Here is a 19058-nt window from a genome sequence, read left to right on the forward strand (position 1 = left end):
AGGAAAGACATCATTGAACACTTTTACAAGTAGTGAACTCATATTTTCAAACACATTTACTACAGTGAAATCAGACATACATTTTGCGGCGGTTCTGCTATTTTTGACTTGATATATGAAACTAATATCATTTTACTTTTAAATAGTGTTTTTCCTTCCTTGTTGCTTTCCATCGAGTAAAACGGATGTCCTACATTTCTGTGTGAAAAGCACATACAATGGTACAGTTAATCTTCAAAGTTTAGATCAGTTTACTCTTTCAATATTTCTTATTTTTCTGTTTTGTTTCTTAATTTGATTGAAAGTGCCTAAACAACTGCTTTCTATTAGGTTATTGCTTGCAACAATAACATTGCTTTAATGTTTAGAAACAGTATTTCAAAAGGAGCCTCAAGCAAGGTACTTAACATCTACAAAGTCACCATTTCATATCCATGCATAATGTTTAAGAAATCCCTGCAAGGAGCCATATGGTTTTTGCAAAGAATCGCTTGATGAATGAACGCTGAGTTGTGTAACTCATTCATGGTGGTCCCTTAGGCAAATCCCAGTGACAGCTAAGCTGTTTGCTTATTTATTTATTTATTTGATCGCAGGCAATTACATAAAATTGTGTTTGCTCGAGTTGCTGAGTTTCTTTCCCCGTCTACTTTCCAACAAACATGGTAAATATCCACCATTCAAATATTTCCATGCTTTCTTCATCTGGACCAGTCTGATAAAAGGCTGAAGAGAGCCAGATCACTGCAGAATTCATTTTGCTGCAGAAGTCCCAACCACTCTGCACTTGCTTTGATTTTCCCCTGCTCAGGGTGGTGCAGGAGAACGCAGGACACTGTGGGGTGCAGAGGCAGGAGCTAAGAGCAGCTGCTGCCCCTCCAAGCCTCAGCACTGAGGCTTACTACCAGTTTACACCTGATTTCAGCAAAGCCTGAGTCTGCTGCTTCATGTCACATGCATCAGGACAGGTTGTTGGTTCTGCAAGTCCAGTATCTTTGGCTAAATACATAGACAAAGTATAGGGCCAAACAGAATTTTATCCATTGAAACCACTTATTTGTGTCTGAAGGTTCTTACATTAAAGCAGAGCCAGCTGTTCTGTCCCAGATTTAAAATGTCAAGATGATGGCTCTAGGAAGGATTGTTTCAAACTTTCACGTAACATTCAATTTTCAGGTGTATTCTTTTTAAAAAAGAAAGATCCAGGTAGAAGACAGTTCCACCATGTTATTAGATGATTCTTTGCCCGGGATTGTTTTCAGCTGTGCAATAAAAGAGCATGTCAGGCAGAAAGAAACCCCACTGAACTCTTAAAATAGCTGTCTTCAGCTTAATGATATGAAATTAAAAAGGAGGGTTTATTCTTCTGCCAAAATGGAACTTAGGCAAAAAAAAAAAAAAAAAAAAAAAAGCTTTCCTACAAACAATCTGGAGTTAAAATAACTTTGGTTTCAGGCCTGAAGATGCAGAAACATGATAAACACTGATATTAAGTTGTCACGGAGTTTATGCCAGTTGGTTTGCAAAGAAAATACTGACCTTCTGTGTGAGAAGAATAGATGCTTAACCGCTAGTTTGACTCAAGCAAAAGGATGACAGTTATTTGAGAGCCCTGAACAAGCTCCTACGGGGTAAGGACTATATTTAAACAGATGTTTTCAAGGAGAAAATGCTCTGTTCATTAAACCATCAATAACGCGAGGCCAAAGATACTTGGCGACCTCCTGTAACTGTGTGAAATACTGTGAGAACACTTTGGCCTATTGTAACATTTTATAATTCTGTCATAGGCGGAGATGAATGAACCTGCTCCATATGGCCTAGATCATGAATTAAATAACCATTTGTAAATTGGATGGAGCAGGAATAGCTGCAGGAGAACCATCGCAAATCAAGGAGCACCTACCTACGCTTAGCTTGTACTTGTGTCTAGAATAGGTTTTAAAAAGATCCTACAGCATTTCCTGAAAACTCCAGGCCCGTAACAACAAATTGCTATTTCTTCCATGGAAAAATCTAACCAAAACCTAAAGAGAAAGGCAAATAATGAGTCCCAAACCACCTGGCATTCTTCCAGGTTAGACAGGTCAACAGAACAAGTTAATATTTCCATGAGAATGCACCCAAAGAAGAGCAACCTAACCTGCAAGCAGGTGTCTTTGTTTGTTTTAGGGGTGTGGATACCAGCCTTTAAGGCAGGACTCGGGTGGGGTGGCTCAGAAAAGGAGGACTTTGAAGCTTGTTACCATGCAGAGAGAACAAAAGAGGAAATACAGCCCAAATTCTGCTTGAAGATCCCCTGCTGTTAAATTGCACAGTGACAGAAATGCCACATGTATACAGATGGGACTGCTTTCAAATATATGATGTTAGCAGACATTTCTTAAACAACCTAAAGATACTGGTTTGGGTGTCACATCGAGTCCTTGATAGTGCATTTTGGAAGCTCTTTTTGCCTGACATCTGAGCCATCCCACCCTCAGAAAGCCATCACCTGCAGAAGAACCACAGTTGCTGTAGCTGGGCTTTCCAAATGAGCAGCTGTGCATAGTTGTGGCTCCAGATACCAAAAGGTATTATTTTTTTCTTCCTTTCCTAAGGATACAGAAAAGTGGAGAACTGCTCTGAAACTGCTAAAGGCCTCTAGTTAAAAGGGGAGGATTTATAAATAGTACAGCTATAAATAGTGAGGAATGATGCCCCTGTGTGATATGCTTACCACAGTTTAGCAAGGTTTCATACACAACACCTCTAGATTAGGCCTAGGGAGGAAATCGACTCCTTTCAGCCATATGAATGTGTCTACACCAGTCACTTAAGGAAACCACCCATTTAGAAATGAAATGTCTTGTTTAGTCATCTCAACTCTCTGTATCTCAACTCAACAACCAGCAAGAGGGCGGCACTTTCACAGAGACAGCCATAGAGCATCGGGGGCACATGGAGTGGAGTCTAAATCTTAAGTGGCTCTGTTTTACCAGGACGAAGTCCATTCCTGATGTGAAGCTGTTGTCATCTCCACCAGCCAACAGGAACAGCATTGCACGAGCACTGGTTGATCGGTGGTTTTCAGTTTCAGATTTCTCCATCCTGTTCTCACTCCAGGTAGCTACAACCCAGTGATGCCACGATCATTCGCTCACAGGAGCCAGTCCTCAGTCACCAGGCAACTGTCCCATGGAGGCACGCTGTCAGCCTTCAGGTTTTTTTTGCATTTCCATCATTTTTTATGAATAGCGACCAAGAAAGCCACATGGATCAAAACAAGTGAATTTCTTTCACTGCTATGATAAAAGAACACTTTGTCTTTATGAAGAGATTATTTATACAAGTCAGCTTTTGCAGACAGAAGGAAAGTCCCTGGTTTAAGATTACGAGGTGGTTGGGACAAAAATAGAGTGCAAAGACCACAGTTAGGGAGAGAAGGAAATACTGAAGTATAATTAAAAGGAAGATGGAAGTATCATGAAAAGAAGAAGGCAGCAAGCCTTGTGAAATGTCTGGAGCCAATCCTTTTTGGATGATCTTTGAGGTCCCTTCCAGCCCGAACTATTCTGTGATTCTGTGATTTATATTTATGCTTTTAAAGAGATGTTTTACACTTCTGTGGCTAGATATTTAAGTGTCAACAAAATGCAAAATGGTATTTATTCACATTTTCTTGTATTTGCACCCTTATTTTTTTTGCAGCAAGTGCATCGTGACAGTGCCACTGACCAACATAGAGCTGTTCTGTTGGTCAGAACACTGTGCTCTACTGAGACTCCTAAACTGTTTCACAAATTTTCAGGCAATTGAACCTCAACACAATGCAGAACAAGAATTGTAGATGCAGTCTACGTATACAAAGACTAAGCTGACAAAAAGCCTTCCAGAAAAGCTGAGCACAGAGTTTGGAGTGCTGGCCCCGTTCCCTGACTTGCAGCACCTCCAGTCACACGTCCCTCAGCAGCATCACTCTCACAGCCCCATGTTTCAGCTTGTTTCATGCAAGTGTTAAAAGGCCTCTTAAGTGATTCATTGCTACTTTTCATCACTGTGCAAGTTTTAACAGTAGAATTGATATAAAATAATGAAAAAGCAGTTGTGTTGAATACACCTGGGTAAAATATACACAAAGTTTTCTTGACTTCCTATTAAGAAGGTCAACATTTCCAAGAGAGACAGTAGAACAACAACCAAAATTTTTGCTGCTCTAATAATTTCCTGCATAAAAAATTTATCAATTATTGACACATCAGTAACACGTAGCTAAGGTGAGAGGCTTTTTTTTTTTTTTTTTCCAACAGTCTGTGTGGATCTGTGATCTATGGATATGCACAGGGCTGCTCTGGAACAGTCACTCATCAGCTGCTGGCAGGGCTCGGCACTGCCCCAGGTCATGGAACTTGACTTCTGGGAAACATTTTTTATTTTTCTATTATTTTTTTTTAAAGCTAAATGCAAACCTGGCACTCAGTAATTTCGTATGGACAAGATACACTTATAGGGACAGTGCAGGCAGGAGAGCACTGCCGACAGCAGTGAGCTGGATGGCTGTGACAGCATTCTCTCCTCTTAAATCGTAGAAAGTATTCTGTCACCAATTTCCTACATGGCCATGAAAGAGGCACAACCACGGAGAACCACAACTTCCTCAGCTACGAAAGAAAAAAAAAGTTGTGATTGTTTAAGCACACAAAGCTACAGGAAGTATAAAGGGCTTCATGTTTACAGATAAGAGTCAAAATGAACTTTATAAAGCCCTTGACTTCTTTGCCCTTTGGCAAAGGCATGCATAAGGCTTGATAGGACGAGGTGTAACAGCTTTAAACTAAAAGAGGGGAGGTTTAGATAAGGTATTAGGAAGCAATTCTTCACTCTGAGGGTGGTGAGGCGCTGAACAGGCTGCCCAGAGGAGCTGTGGCTGCCCCATTCCTTGAGGCGTTTAAGGCCAGGCTGAATGGGGCTTTGGGCAGCCTGATCTGGTGGGAGGCGTCCCTGTCCATGCCAGGGGGGTTGAAACTATGTGTCTTTAGTGTCCGATTGCATAGGGTTTAATTAAAATTAAATTTCGGCGGCGTTTCGGGGCCGGGGCCGGCAGGTGGCGGTGCAGGGAAAGCCGCGGCAGGGCCGGAGCCCGGCCTGGGGCCTGGTCGTGAGGCGAGCGCCGCCTCAGAGAAATCCCACCCGAGGCGGTATCCTGACCCGCCCGGGACGCTGCCACTGCCGTTCCTACAGATCGTTTTCACGCTCGTATGTTTTAATTTTGTTTTGCAGGATTTGAACTTACAGGCTCGGAGCATCGGCTTGTGGCAACAGGCTTGGCGTCCCAGAGACGAAGCCTTAGGGTGACCTGCGGGCGTAGCTGGGTGCCCAGGAGCTTTCAGCAACAAAGGTGTAAATTACCATCCTAAAATACATGTATATGCACACATAAATACATATATGCACATGACACGGATATATATTTAGCATATTACAAATATATATCCATATATACACAAACATATATCCGTATGTAAACATTGCTTATGGACGCCACTCGCAACACATTCTCCTGTTGCACCTTCCAACCCTCTGTAAGGCTATGCAGTTTTCAGGCCAGGAATTAGTCTTTGATTAGATCAGTCCTTGATGTGATTGATCAGAGACTTGCAATAAAATCTGTAGAATTTTATTTGAAAAACGCAGTCCTGAGTATCACATCACGGAAACTACTTTTAATGACCAAAAGAGAACACTTCTTTCTTAGAAGTAGCCAAATGTGGAGGCATTTCCCAAACAGAACTACTCACCGCTGTCCCTGTGCTTATAGACAACAATGGATGTAGTAAAAATTTTGGAAAAACATAAAAGTATTAAAAATTTATAGTGGCACATTTTGCCTTTTATATGAAAATGGGGGGAAAAAAAAAGCAACAATAATACAAAAACCCTTAAGCCAATAACAACAGCACAGAAGATATTTAGACTTAAAAAAAAAAAAAAAAAAAGGGAAAGCTCACCAAAAAGCCGATGAGGAAACTTAACTTTTTTTCTTTTGCATTAAAGAATTGTAAACAGAATAGGACCTGGTAGAATAGTGGCTCTTTCTTGAAAGGGCACCAGTGTTGAACTGAAATCACCACTGAGTTTTAAAAATCTGCATGGGCACAGGTGGGTTAAAGCAACTACACTTCTTACAGGATATTCTAGCCCTATCTGTAGTGTTACAAGTTGCCAGAGTCCATGGCCTTGCTGGAACAAATAATGGAAATGCTGATAAATCCAGAAAAGAAATAGCTAATGAAATGTCTTTAAAGATTTAAATCAGTTATGATTCTCTAAGAAACAGAGGTAATTTTTCAAAAAAATAAAGGGATCTTCAGGGAAAGATGTATTATATGAAAGAAGCTTCAATAAAGCACTGACAAACACAACAAACAAACGATGAATTCAAACTGGAAACAAGGCACATATTTTACCAGTGAGAAAACGCATTCTTGCTCTCTTGATGATGTTTTTCTGACAGATGTGCTGTAACTGAACACAGCTCTGGATTATAAAAAGTTTGAGACTGGTCATCTGAAATCAGGAGGCTGTAGATACATAGCTCCTGGCTCTTTTGTAAGGCAATGAGTTATGGAGATTATTTGTCCACAAAACAGGGGAGGCAAGACTAGGAAAATCTGGTGACTTAGTTACACAGTAAATCTTAAAGCAGGAGCCTTGGCTACTCCGATGGTTCAGGTCTCCTCCTAAAGAGAGGACAGGATAGATAGAGAGTATTTTGCAAACATATATACATATATTTCTTTTTAAAAGGGTATTACGACACTTTGAAGAGTCCTCGAGTTAAATGCAACGTTTCAGAGAATGTTCTCAATTTCAAAACACAATTACGTGAGGACATAAAAGGGTGGCAGGAAGGTCTCTTTAATGGCTGGAAGCCATAAGAGAAGCTCCTCAAAGTGCTTGCAGGGAGGACTGGTTGGAGCAGATGAAGTTGTGAGGTTGCATTTCTGATCTTTTGGATTTTAACAAAGTTGATCTATACTGGTACACTTAGTGGGATTTGCACAAAGCCTCTTCTATAATATTCAAGAAAGCAATGAACTACAAGTCTAAGCCTCAGCCTAGACATTTTAGTTTAACATTTAGTGTGAGACTTTTGAGAAGAGTCCACAGCTCTGTTCAACTACTTTCAATGTGTAACCAGGCACAATCTGCGTTCTAACAATTCTGATGCTTTGTTTTTTCTCATGGTGTGAAATCAGGAAAATAATGATTCATTTTAAGCTCATCAGATCCTAGGTGAAGGAATTATTTTGCAACAACAATTTTTAAGTAGGCACCTGAAGATATAAGATGAAGTTTGTTGATCCAAAAGTCATAACTTTTTCAACCAAGAAAACAAAAATGCACTGATTTCTTTGTATGCTGTTCCTGGAAAAAGATTGCTGGGGGGAAGCAATGCAGACAAACCCTGCATTCAGATTCAGCATTTCATCCAGCGTCTCACATCTTCAAACATGGAGATCCCAGGCTATGTTATTTATGGTTCCCTGATGCAAGGAAACCAGTCGTTATCCTTTGTTAATTGGTTTAGAATAAGACAGGTATTTCTGGAACCAGCAACTGCTAATCTTACTTCAGTGAGGAATTCTTCATTTTACCCAGAAGTGGAGGGCTCTAAACACAGAGGTAGGTAATACATTGTAGCCAAGGGCAGGATAATCTGTCTAACAGGGCAGATGACATTCTTCCCAATTATTATAAAAGCAAAGACGTGATAGGTGTTATGTCAAAGAAGGTCTGGTACTCACTGAACAGACAAAATTTATTTAGAAATGTTTCAGCTGTGCCTACAGTGTTGTTTTGTTTGTTTGTTTGTTTTTCTAGGCTTAGTAAACTGAATAATTTGCTGTCCTAAATATCATCCTATTTATTCACTGTTTTTAGAAGTGGGAAGTACATCATTAAAGCTAGAGCTTTGCAAGGGGTATGACAGTGACATTCAAAGTAAACAGGTATCACAAAGTCTGGATCATCAACGTATGTGTACCTGTGAGACCAATATTGACAAATTGTTCCTAAAAACAAACAAAAAACTGCCTCAGCAACACCAGTTCCCTTCTATTCTTCACTGTGTGACCACCCAACTAGACGAGGTTGTGCCCCGAGGGCATTCAGCCTGTACCAGGGCCATGGCTCTTGGAGCTGGACGTGGCTCAGTTCACGTGCACCCAGGAGAGCTGTGTAGCTGCTCGAAGCACCTCTGCACCCAGAGGATGTTAAATTGCAAATGCTCTGAGGGCAAGACCCACTTACAGACTCCCAGCTTCTTCCGAAGTGCTATAGGAGATTAGAAGCCACCCATCAGATTAACTGGATCAGAGCTACAAAACACGCTTTATATAATAGTATCATTGAGTACATCCAGGGCGACTTGAGCCTTCCTAAAACTAATTCCCCACCCCTCCAGTTTTTAGCGAAGTATTTCTATTGTTCTAGTCCTTAGAACTGCTGCTTTAAACAGAGGAGACGTCTCCACATGGGGCATGCACAGGCACCCTGAAGAACTGCCCACATCTCTGGTCTTGCCTCTTCTGAGCAATTTGTCTTGCTGTGGTTTGCAAAGGAGGAAAAGGAAATTGTCTGCTGATTTTATTATCTGTTTATTTCCTTTGGGGATTTGTCTATACGATCCTGCTTAATGTCCATGGGTGGGGAACAAAATATTTAAGTTAGTTAATGATCTTTTTGTCCTGAATTGAATAGGCTTTTATCATCTTTCTCTCATTCTTCCTTCTGGCTCCATCAGGAAAAGTTCCTGGCTGGGAACTCAGGGGGATCTCCCTAGGAAAAACTGCTCCTCTGCAGGGTAGATAAAACTATTGCCTTTAGGAACATACAACATAAATGTTCATCTCCTGAGATAGGAAACAGGGTCCAAGGAACAAATCCAGCTGTAGTACACCCTTGGGTGTTATCACCCACTTAACCAGCCTTGGTTTTCCACAGGAATTTGGGATTAAAGGAAATGTCTTACGCAGAGCCAGCTGGGCCAGGAAGGGATTTTTGGTTCACCCCACTGACCACCATAGCAATCTCCCTCTGCTTCAGCTTCGGTGTAAGAGAGCCATTCATACAATCCTTTTGGGTTCGCATTTCTGTTTCAAAGATACAATACACTGGAGCCTCAAACCCTCCAAAAAAATCATGATCAAATCATGATCGCGGTATTTAATGAAGACTCTTTCATGTGAAGTCCCAATCAAGGCTGAATGAACTCCAGTACTAAAACCACCTCATCTCTGTGTTATCCCACTCCTCCACTTTATCTGTTGTACTTCCCAGGTAATATTCTAGCATCCTCTGGACTGAGGTTATTTCTGTTACGAGCACATTCCTGCTTTTTGTGCAGCATTGATAATGACAAAGACATATTAGCTCCATGACAGACGCCCCAGGAACCCCATCAGTTACTTTGCCCTTCACACTGCTTTTTACCATCTCTGAGCCAGATCTTCATGCAATTTCTAATTCCCATCTTCTCCAGCTATTAGCCAATGCCATCACACGAAATGCTGCATTACATCTGTACTCTATTTGAGAAGACTGATCCTAGCACCAGTGACCATCACAGCTGTATGGCATAACAAATCCTCAGCAAACATCTCCCCTTCACTCACAGTTCTTAAGTGCAGCATATTTTGAGAATACCTGGGCAGTTCCAGGTTACTTATTTTCTTCCTTCCCTTGAAGATGGATCTACTCCAGTAGCTGCTCTCCATGCAGGTGATACCATATCCAGGCTGGATACTCTAACAGCTTCTTCCCATTAAAACTAAGCAATTAAGAGCTCCAGGAGAGAAATTACTTGTTTTCTACAATTTGCACACATTTTGTTTTCCTCACTTCCACAATTCTAAATTATTTCAGTTTTTAGTGGTGTATCTCCCTCTCCACCCCATCCAGCAATGCTGATCATCACCTTTATCAGAAGTGAGAAGCGAGGTGCTGGGTGCAGTTTTGTAGTTCAGTCTGGTTCTCTACGATGCAGCTATGCAGCAGTTTCACATTAATGTTTTTGGTCTTACTTGCACTTTCAAAAAAAATGTTGCAGTTATTTTAGCCTCTGTGACAGGTAACTGGCTTTTAGCCATCCTTAGCTCCACCTTGACACCCTGTTCTCATTTTCAGTAAGTCAAAACAAAAAGCTGCTCTTCTTCATCAGCCTTTTAGATTTCTTGGTCTGCTATTTTCTAATGGTCTTTTTGTGGTACTAACACTCCTGCTGCTGGTTTTCTCTGGCTTAAGATACAGATCTCTGGCGATTTTAGCATGGTCAAATAGAAATTTGTGGTGGACTTTGAAATATCTTACTCAAATCCACAAGCTCCTCAGTGAAATTATCATTGCTAGTTAGCAACAAGGTAAGAAAATTTCATTGAAATGAAGAACGTCCTTTTATGGAGTCCTAAAACTTGAGTTCAGACTAAAGTCAGGATTAGACCTTGAGTTTTTTTCAGTGAGTAGCTCAGATACGTGTTGAACCTCATACAAAAGTCAGCTGTAATTGAGAACTACTTTCTGTTGGCTCTATAGCTATCGTGCCAAAAAACACTCCTGTCCTCACATCCAAAAACATTGGGGCCCTACAGCTGCTTGCTCCCTCTCGCTGGGCACGAGTGCAAGTTGTCTTTCCCTGACTATTTGCCAGCAGGATTTTCTTCTACTTACAGAGCCTACCCAGCCATGAGATGTGTTAGTGAAGAGCTAAGAACAGATCCTGCTGTCCATCTCTGCCCATCCTTGTACTTTTCCTAAAGCAAACAAAGTTGAGCTGCATTCCTTTCCCAGGCAAGCTTAGCTAACGGGGCCAACTCTTTACAAAAAATGCTGCCTTCCAGCCTGGCTGGGAGTTAGAAATATTGCACAACCAACCTGAAGACGAGTCTTTAAAAAACAAAAGGGCAGGGAGATCCCGTTCAGCATTGAACCTGCAGATGCCTCTTGTCATCAAATAAAAACAAACTGTTCCTGCAGCATTCAATAACCAGAAGAAATGACTTGCAGCTTACTTGATCCAAGGATCAGATAAGGCTCAGATTTTATCAGGAGTCCTGTGGATCTGTACTTATTTGGTGTGCTAGTTCAGAAAGCGTGGAGCGAGACAGCTGGAGCAGCATATTGCCACTAATACCTGGTTTTGCCTTTAAAGATGCAGATCATTTGTACCAAATGCTGGAAAGTCATGCCACAAAAGAGCAACTGTTCAGAGCCAGGTAAACCAGGAAAAATGGCCCTCAAGTGGAGTACGTTGGAGAATGCAATCAAGAACTCTGGCCTAAGGAGTGCAAGATTAAAGCAGGGATGGCAGAAAGGGCAATCAGCCTGCCTCTGGAACAGAGCATGAATTACTCTGCATACTTCAGGACAGAGCAGGAAGAAGCAATGTGCTGAGCAGAATGTGACAAATTACAGAGCATGAAAAAACAGCAGAGAACTGACTACAGCTATGGCTTACAGCTACTGATGTTCTTAACCAAGTGACCTTCGGTGCTACAGAAGGCAAATGCACACCACAATGCAGTCGTGGGTCCCAAAACCTGCCTTGATGAAGAGCTTGGTCTAGCTCTCCCAACATACTCTGCCCAGGCTACCTGACACAGGAAAGGAGAAAAAAGCCATATATATATTTCCCTCCTCTCAAAAACAGTCTTTTAGGAATGTTAAAAAGGCTTTCTTTTGCCAGATTACCAACTGTCCCATAACTTTTTCATTCTTCCTCTCCCAAATCAATCCTCTTCCCCCTCCCCAAAGTAATCTTACTAATAGAACAGGAATGGATACACTTAAGAGTATTAAAAATAAATTAAAAAAAAAAAAAACAAAAAACAAAAAAAAAACAAACAAAAAAAACAAACAAACACATACCAGCCCATCAGTCTATAATACTTCCTGCAAATTGTTTTGCCTGAACACAGCATCAGCTTCATTTTTTCTCATCACAGCAAGCGCTGCCATCTTGGTGTCTTGAACCTTCTGTACCCTGACGGGTAATGGAACGCTTCCAGCTCAAACATCTTGAAGAAACCCATGGGTCAAGGCACCTGGTGTGACAAACAGCATCACCACCTCTCTCCCCTTTTGCAATACTCAAGAACCTTCATCTCTGACAAGTGATTTGGTCCACAAGAAACAGAAAAGGTTCAGGCAATTCTCAACTTCTGCGTAACTACAGAGATAAACCTGTTCTGACCACATCTGGGACAAACTGTTGCCACTCAAACATGAGCACCATAACTAAAACCCAGAGCCTCAAGTCTCACAAAGGCTGGCAAGACTGAGAAAAGGTCACAGCACTTCCCAGTGTCATAAAGGATAGAGCTCATTTCCAGCTCAGCTAGATCCTGAGAGAAGATAGCATTCACTTTACTAATTAACCTCTTCCATTTCAAAAGGACGCCCTTCATCACACAGGCAGTAACTTCTTCCCTTAAGGAAACAAATGAATTGTCTTAGGTCTTCTGCCTCAGCATTCTGCCAGGCATTTAGATGATGCAGGTCATCCATAAAAGACTGCGAATGTCGTCTAAAGTAGCTGATGGCCATGTTTTGATTGATGTGAAATGCAGGCACTGCTGGTGACACAAGACATACAATTGGCAGAACAGATCCAGTTTTCAGACAGCAGGATATTAAAATATTTGTAGAGCTTCCACGTATTCTGACAGTCAAGTTCAAGTCCTATGACTGACTCCTCACCATAAAATTTATGTTAGTGCTCTGCAAGATACTGATAGAATGAGACAGATTTTGCAAACTTTTACCCAACATTTCATTTGTTGAGGAAAACATCTCTGTAACTGTGCCCTGCTTTCAGTGTTATACAAATGGTACTTCCAAAACCCTCTTCCCACTGTACACAGAAGCAGGAATCAATGCTGTGTTGACAGAACATACCCAAACTATACTTACAGCCAGAAAGATTATGAAATCCGAGCATACACAGGACATCCCCTCTGCTGACGCACAAAAAAACAAGATGCAGAAGAGGAAAGCAGAGTATGAAGTTATTAAAATAGTGTTTACAGGCACCAAGCTTCTACTTGCTGTGAATCACGTACTGCTCTTGGTTTAATGCTTGAAGGCACCAGAGATAAGAGCTCTGAACTAACACCTCTGCTGGACTCTAAGCTTCGGGCTGCAGAGAGCAGTTGGGGAATACAAACCAAAAATCCAGGCTGCAGCCCAGCAATCCTCCCCTGCAGCCATTTCTGACCCCTATAAAGCTGGAAGGCTTCTGGAGCCGTGCTGGAGGAAGCCAGAGAATGAAAGCCAGCCTATAGTGCATTTACTGGACCCAATCCACAGGGGTCAGCCAGGAGACTACAACTGCCTGGAACAAACTGGGCTTGTTGCAGTCAAAGCAGGTGGTTTGACTGCAGATTTCTGATGCAAGCAATCACAGCTAAGAAACAGCTCCTTCCGGAGCACCTGCTTTCTAAAACACCACCAGGGACACAGACCTCAGGCTGGCACCTGGCCTGCTGAGATGATATTTTCTGTAAGCAGAGGCCCTCCTATTGCAGGACAGAAGCTCTCCTCGCTTCACTTCCCAAAGTCATTTTTCGGGAGCGTGGATTTCTGAGGAAACCACAGTTCTAACTAGTACTTACAGAAGCAAAAACAACAATTTCCATGCCCTACAATTGTTAGGCAGTTACCATATGCATTTCCTCAGGACTTACTAAAAAATAAAAATAAAACAAACCCCTTCCTCCCTGCTCCTTTGGGCTTCTATGTGTTTTGGTAACATAGGGAGAAGTGAGGTTGCCACTCTCAACAGTTCTCCTTGCCCTTCTCCTGCTGTGATGCTGTGCAGAGTCAACCAAGGGAAAAATGGATGCTGCTCCATTTGGATTTCAGCAATGCTGCTCCCCGGGGCACATTTGAGTTGATGATGCTTCTGCTCTTGCATCAACAGGAAGGAAGAAATCAGTTAGTGCTTAACTGATAGCCAATTACTCCAGTTACTGATGCAAGCTCCCATCATCTGTCTCCATCTAAGAAGAAAAACAAAGCAGGAGTCACCTGTACCTGCCACTTCTGAAAACGAAGAGGGAAACAAGACACTTCCAGCAAAAAGCACAAGAAAAACTGGTCTCTGCCAAACTGATAGCTCTGCAGTGATCCAGATCTACCAGTTCAGAAGCATCAATAATGTATGCTTATTGAGAAGGGAACCTTTGAAGATGTACCTCACTGCAGGTATTTACAGATTGAGAGTAGCAGATACATACAAACTGTTTATGTATTTGTAATCTATAAGTAAAACTGTGGTCTGTCCAGTATTCCTTGTAGCTTTCTTTAAAGCTCTCAGTGATGTATCAAACCCTCAGATCTAGCATCCCCTACAAAATCATTTTAACAGAAGATCTCCAGGACATTAAGGAATCTTGTAGGAAGTGACAGAATTGACAGGAATGTAGACTATGGTGTATGGTTCATGAGAAATTTAAACCAAAAATAAATATTTGACTGAGGTGCTCTTATTTATAATTTATCTTGCAGAACAGCGAAAGACACATGGCAGTTGTACTCCTTTTGAGACCCTTATAAAGATTTTATGTTGAAATACAAAGCAACTTTCTGATTTTATATAATCAAGGAATGGAAAACAATTTTTATTAACATGTTTTACATTTACAATCTTTTATTAGCTAATCAACATCAACATGCAAAAATAAGCGCTAAATACAAACCTCTACAATATGGTTTTGTTTAAACTACAATGGTTTAATTCTTTTCAAAAGTCATAAGGATGTGTTCTGTAGTCAGTAAAATTGAACTATTAGTTTCAGTAATGAATACTATTTAGACCCTAAAATTATGTAATCATCCTGCAAGGCATCTTCAGAAAACTTCGCCCAACACTTAAGAATACCAGCTCATTTTCATGTGAGTACATTCTCAAAGCAAGAAATAAGGCAGTAGCACTAATGATTTCATATTGAACCCTATGCACATAACTAATAACTTTAGAAGGACTTTAACACTATGGTAGACTGGAAAAAGAACATTTAAACAAGCATTGGATTTTGCCTGAAATGTTCTCGGTTCCTCTTGATACTTATGCAACCTCCTTAGAATATTTGGGTTTGGAAAAAGACTTCATACTCCTTCAAACCAGTCCCTAGTTGATCCTCCAGAGAAGCCAGTCTTGTGTCAATGACATCAATATCTTCCCATGGAAATAAGTTACATGATTCATGTTCATGATTATTCATGTTCATGATTACTTCACGAGAGGATCATAAAGAAGGCAAAGAGGAGCTTAAAGGAGAACATATTTGTGGTACTGAAATCTTTCATAACAAAAGGGTCTTGGACAATTGTGAAGAAGAGGGAAGAAAAATGGATTTAGTTTCAAATCTGTTGCAACTTTTCCCCCAGTGCAAGTGTCCATCTTTAAAGAAAGTTATCCTTTAGAAGATGAAAGTACTTTTGAGAAGAGTCCAATTTTTCACCTTATGTTACAAAACCTTAACAATCAAAATTTGTTTTTGTTTTTATTCAAGTACAAACTTAAGTCATAATTCCTCTCTCTCTTTTTTTTTTTTTTTTTTTTAAACGAGTGTTTATTGTTGCTCATTGATCTTTGGTCGCAAGAAACAATAATGCCACCGACAGGTCTGACCGCCAAGGTGGCAGGTTTTGCTTCTTTGCCACACATTAAGGCCCCCCCCTTTACAGGGTATGCCAATATACACTGTGTCAAAATTCCAGCGGCACTTCAGCGTGTGTTTTACGGACCTACATGATGTAGACTTTCTCAGCTTGTGAGAAGTTGAAGACTTCTTTGGTTCTTGGGCAAATTACTTTGTCATCTTGACGAATAGAAAGCAGAGACTAGAAAAGAGTGAAATCAAAAGATAACATTCACAACAGAAAACCAAAACATTAGTAACTCAAAACATTATTTAACAATTTACTAAATAACATCATTTTAAAAAAGTTATACCCTGAGGTCAAAACATCTTTGTCCACAAAACTTACTTACTCTGTATTAACACCCTCCAGAGGAGAAAATTTCCATTGCCATTTGATTTCATGCTACCAACTCCTGCATTCAATCACACATTAGTTTCTTTAAAAACCCATTTTATCACATATAGTCCCTTAAAAATTACTGTTAAAAGCTACATATGTTCTGCTAATAGAGATGATGCTTCTGTCTGGCTAACAAAATTTAAAAGCTTATTTTTATTAGGAATTTCCTGTGACCACTGCTATTTTAGACTTCAGAAAGTCATTGATTTCAACACTTACATTGTATCCATAGACATATCCATTTGGTAACATCATAGGAGGATTATTTTCATTCATTACATCCCCCGAAATCTTGCAGACTAGTCGGGAGTTGGCACAATGTGCCATAGGCAGAGGCTGAGCCAGCTTGTTCAGGGATTTGCTACACACAGGGCAGTCTGGGTTTTTTGAACTCCCGTCCTCTTTATAACACTGTCTATTTAACAGCAAGTTAAGGTACAACCAAAGAATGCAACATGAATTAGTTTCACAAAATATATTAGAAAAGCAGTAAATTGTGCAATATAGCATAGGTTATAGAATGTACTTAACTATTCAAGTTCAATATATACATGTAAAAATCAAGTGCTTGGTTTCAAAAAAGAGTAAGAGTAAGCAAAAAGTACCAGCCACATTCCACAGGTGAAGTTTCCACTCTAAAGCATGTCCATAGCATCAGTACTTCTCTAATACACCACAGTGTGTAGGAAACCTAAGTTTCCAAGGATGCAGGATATATTTGAATATTCATATCAAAACCAAACAGGATAAATTTGTAAGTATTTAAAAACACATCATAGTCCTGCTCACCAGCTCACCAACTTTTGCAAGTGTATTATCTTAGGACAGATGGAAAGACGGCCTAGTATGAAAACAGCATAGAGTGCACCTTGTATTTTTCACTCCATCCCTACTGCCCCCTTTCTTTAACTGTAATGCTATTTATTGCAATCTGCCCTTAATTTAATAGAGGCCAATTCATACTTCACTTAAACTCATGAATAAAAATATTTAAATGCCGGATTTCCTCTTTGAGTTCTCTGAAAAGCATTCGTAGAAGAAAAAACACTCTTGTGCTTGCTGGCAGTACGTGCATTAAAGGATACGGTGTTTTTATAGCTGAAAGGCCTGCCTGGAGTGTTATAGTAAAAACAGAATTGTTTCCCAGCTGATGTAGTCTGTAGTTATCATATCTAAACTGCTGGATCAGCATTCTCCATCGAGCAGGGTCCAGGAGATCCTGTTAAAAAAAACACCACAGCTATAAGTTGTTTTTAATTTAGTTGTCCTGGAAAGGAGTCTGGGAGGGGTAAATCATACAGCACTCACTGGACTGAATCCATTACAAACTAGAAGTATACACGTTAATGCACAGCATGAGGGTACTTGTTAAGGAAGGCCCTTTTAACACTAACTTTTAGAAATGTAAATCAATTATTTAATAAAATAGAGGACCAATATTCCACATCCAAACTTACTTTTCATTATACTCGTGCACACGAGCTTCTAATGCCATCAGATCTTAGCTCAAAGAAAATGTGTTAGCTTTTACAGCAAACACAACTGTGTTCAAATTAAGTGATTCTGTGACAAGCGTTCTGTACCTATGCTCTTTGCTCTATCAGAAGTGATCTTAACTGCAGATTTAAGTGTTATGTCCACCCTCCCCCACTTCCCCATCTACCCAATGCTCTAATTAAGGTATGTAAATCCCGGTAAAGCTTTTTTTTTTTTCCTTTCTAGAATGCCAGTCTACTTATGAAGCAACATTAGCATGTGGGTGTTTGCTCTACAGCCTCTGAACCAACATCACACTGGGCAAACATCTGCTGAATAATTAGAAGCTTTTTTATTTTTTACCTCAACTCGGGCTAATTCTACTGAAACCTCTTTGTGATGTAATCTCTCTCTCTATATATAATATATAGAGAGATATATAAATGTAAATGTAAAATGTAAATATATATATATATATATTTACAGAATTTCATATCATTTCTGAGGGGAAGAAGGGCTTTAAATCGAAGAGCTGGCACAACTCCAGCTTAGAGGATGCTATGCATTTAAGGACAGAATTAATATGTACTGTAATGCTGAGAATTACCCTAAAAAACAGGGAACAGTAGTTAATGTAGCTTCCATTTAAAAAAAAAAAAAACTAAGCCCACAAGCCCACAGAAGAATATTTTGAACCCTAAAAATAAAGCTGTGAAACGTAGGAAGTGAAGACTGAAGATATACTTGTGATATTTCACATATACAGGTAAAGACCTTGTCCTTTCCTCCTTTGTATCCATAACCTGTGTTATTTGTTATGAGAAATGGCAGTGCTGACCACTCTCAGAAATTTAGAAAGAAGCTGAATATTATCAACTGCACATTCTACACTTGGAGGCAGCTAGAAGAAACAGTATTTTTAGTTTATTAAGCATGTTTTTAAAGAAAGTTATTTAAAGACTTAATGACAGACAACAGAGATAGCAGCAGCAGCAAATTCAAAACATGTTATACCAAAAGTAACTAGGCAGTGACATTACTGTGATGCAGACATCAGTCTTTATGCTTCACTCTGTACCACCTCAGCCCTCTCTACCTCTCCTCAGATTGCTGCTCTTGCAAGAAGAGGGAATGAAGAAGGATGGACTCCAGCACCACCTTCTCTTGTAACCTGTACTCTTGAATTCCCCCACCCCAGAAAGATCAGACTGGCCTGAGACATATAGATATTTAAAAGCATTTTATGAGCAAGTCTTTCATCACTATTTTTAAGTTACATGTTAAAAGAACTACATTTGAAAGAAACTTAGGAAATATGTTGCAGAACTGCAAAAGGCCAACTTTTATAAAAGTGCTAGAGTGGATTTGGAATGACCTAAGTGCAGAAATTTCACCTTGCCTTCTGTAACTAACAACAGAGCTACCTGAATAGCGTGGAAAATTGGTTTACATATAACTCGTGTTAATACAGAATGAAATTGTGTCTCCATGAACAAAGG

The 19058-nt window shown here is 40.1% G+C and overlaps 1 protein-coding gene across 3 annotated transcripts in view; it reads right to left on the reverse strand.

The window, feature by feature from the left end:
* Nucleotides 1-14641: 14641 nt before the first annotated feature.
* The window catches only part of MAEA (macrophage erythroblast attacher, E3 ubiquitin ligase), a 49770-nt gene continuing 45353 nt past the window's right edge, over nucleotides 14642-19058 (reverse strand). For all 3 annotated transcript variants that reach the window (XM_082759926.1, XM_082759928.1, XM_082759927.1), the window contains 3 exons: nucleotides 17169-17302; nucleotides 16303-16498; nucleotides 14642-15882 (listed from right to left, as the gene is read on the reverse strand). In XM_082759926.1, the coding sequence (XP_082616052.1) occupies nucleotides 15787-15882; nucleotides 16303-16498; nucleotides 17169-17302 (426 nt within the window). In that variant the 3' untranslated portion in view covers nucleotides 14642-15786. The remainder of the gene's footprint in view (nucleotides 15883-16302; nucleotides 16499-17168; nucleotides 17303-19058) is intronic.

This window comes from Aythya marila, assembly GCF_965140915.1.
Source record: "Aythya marila genome assembly, chromosome: 4".
Lineage (NCBI taxonomy): Eukaryota > Metazoa > Chordata > Aves > Anseriformes > Anatidae > Aythya > Aythya marila.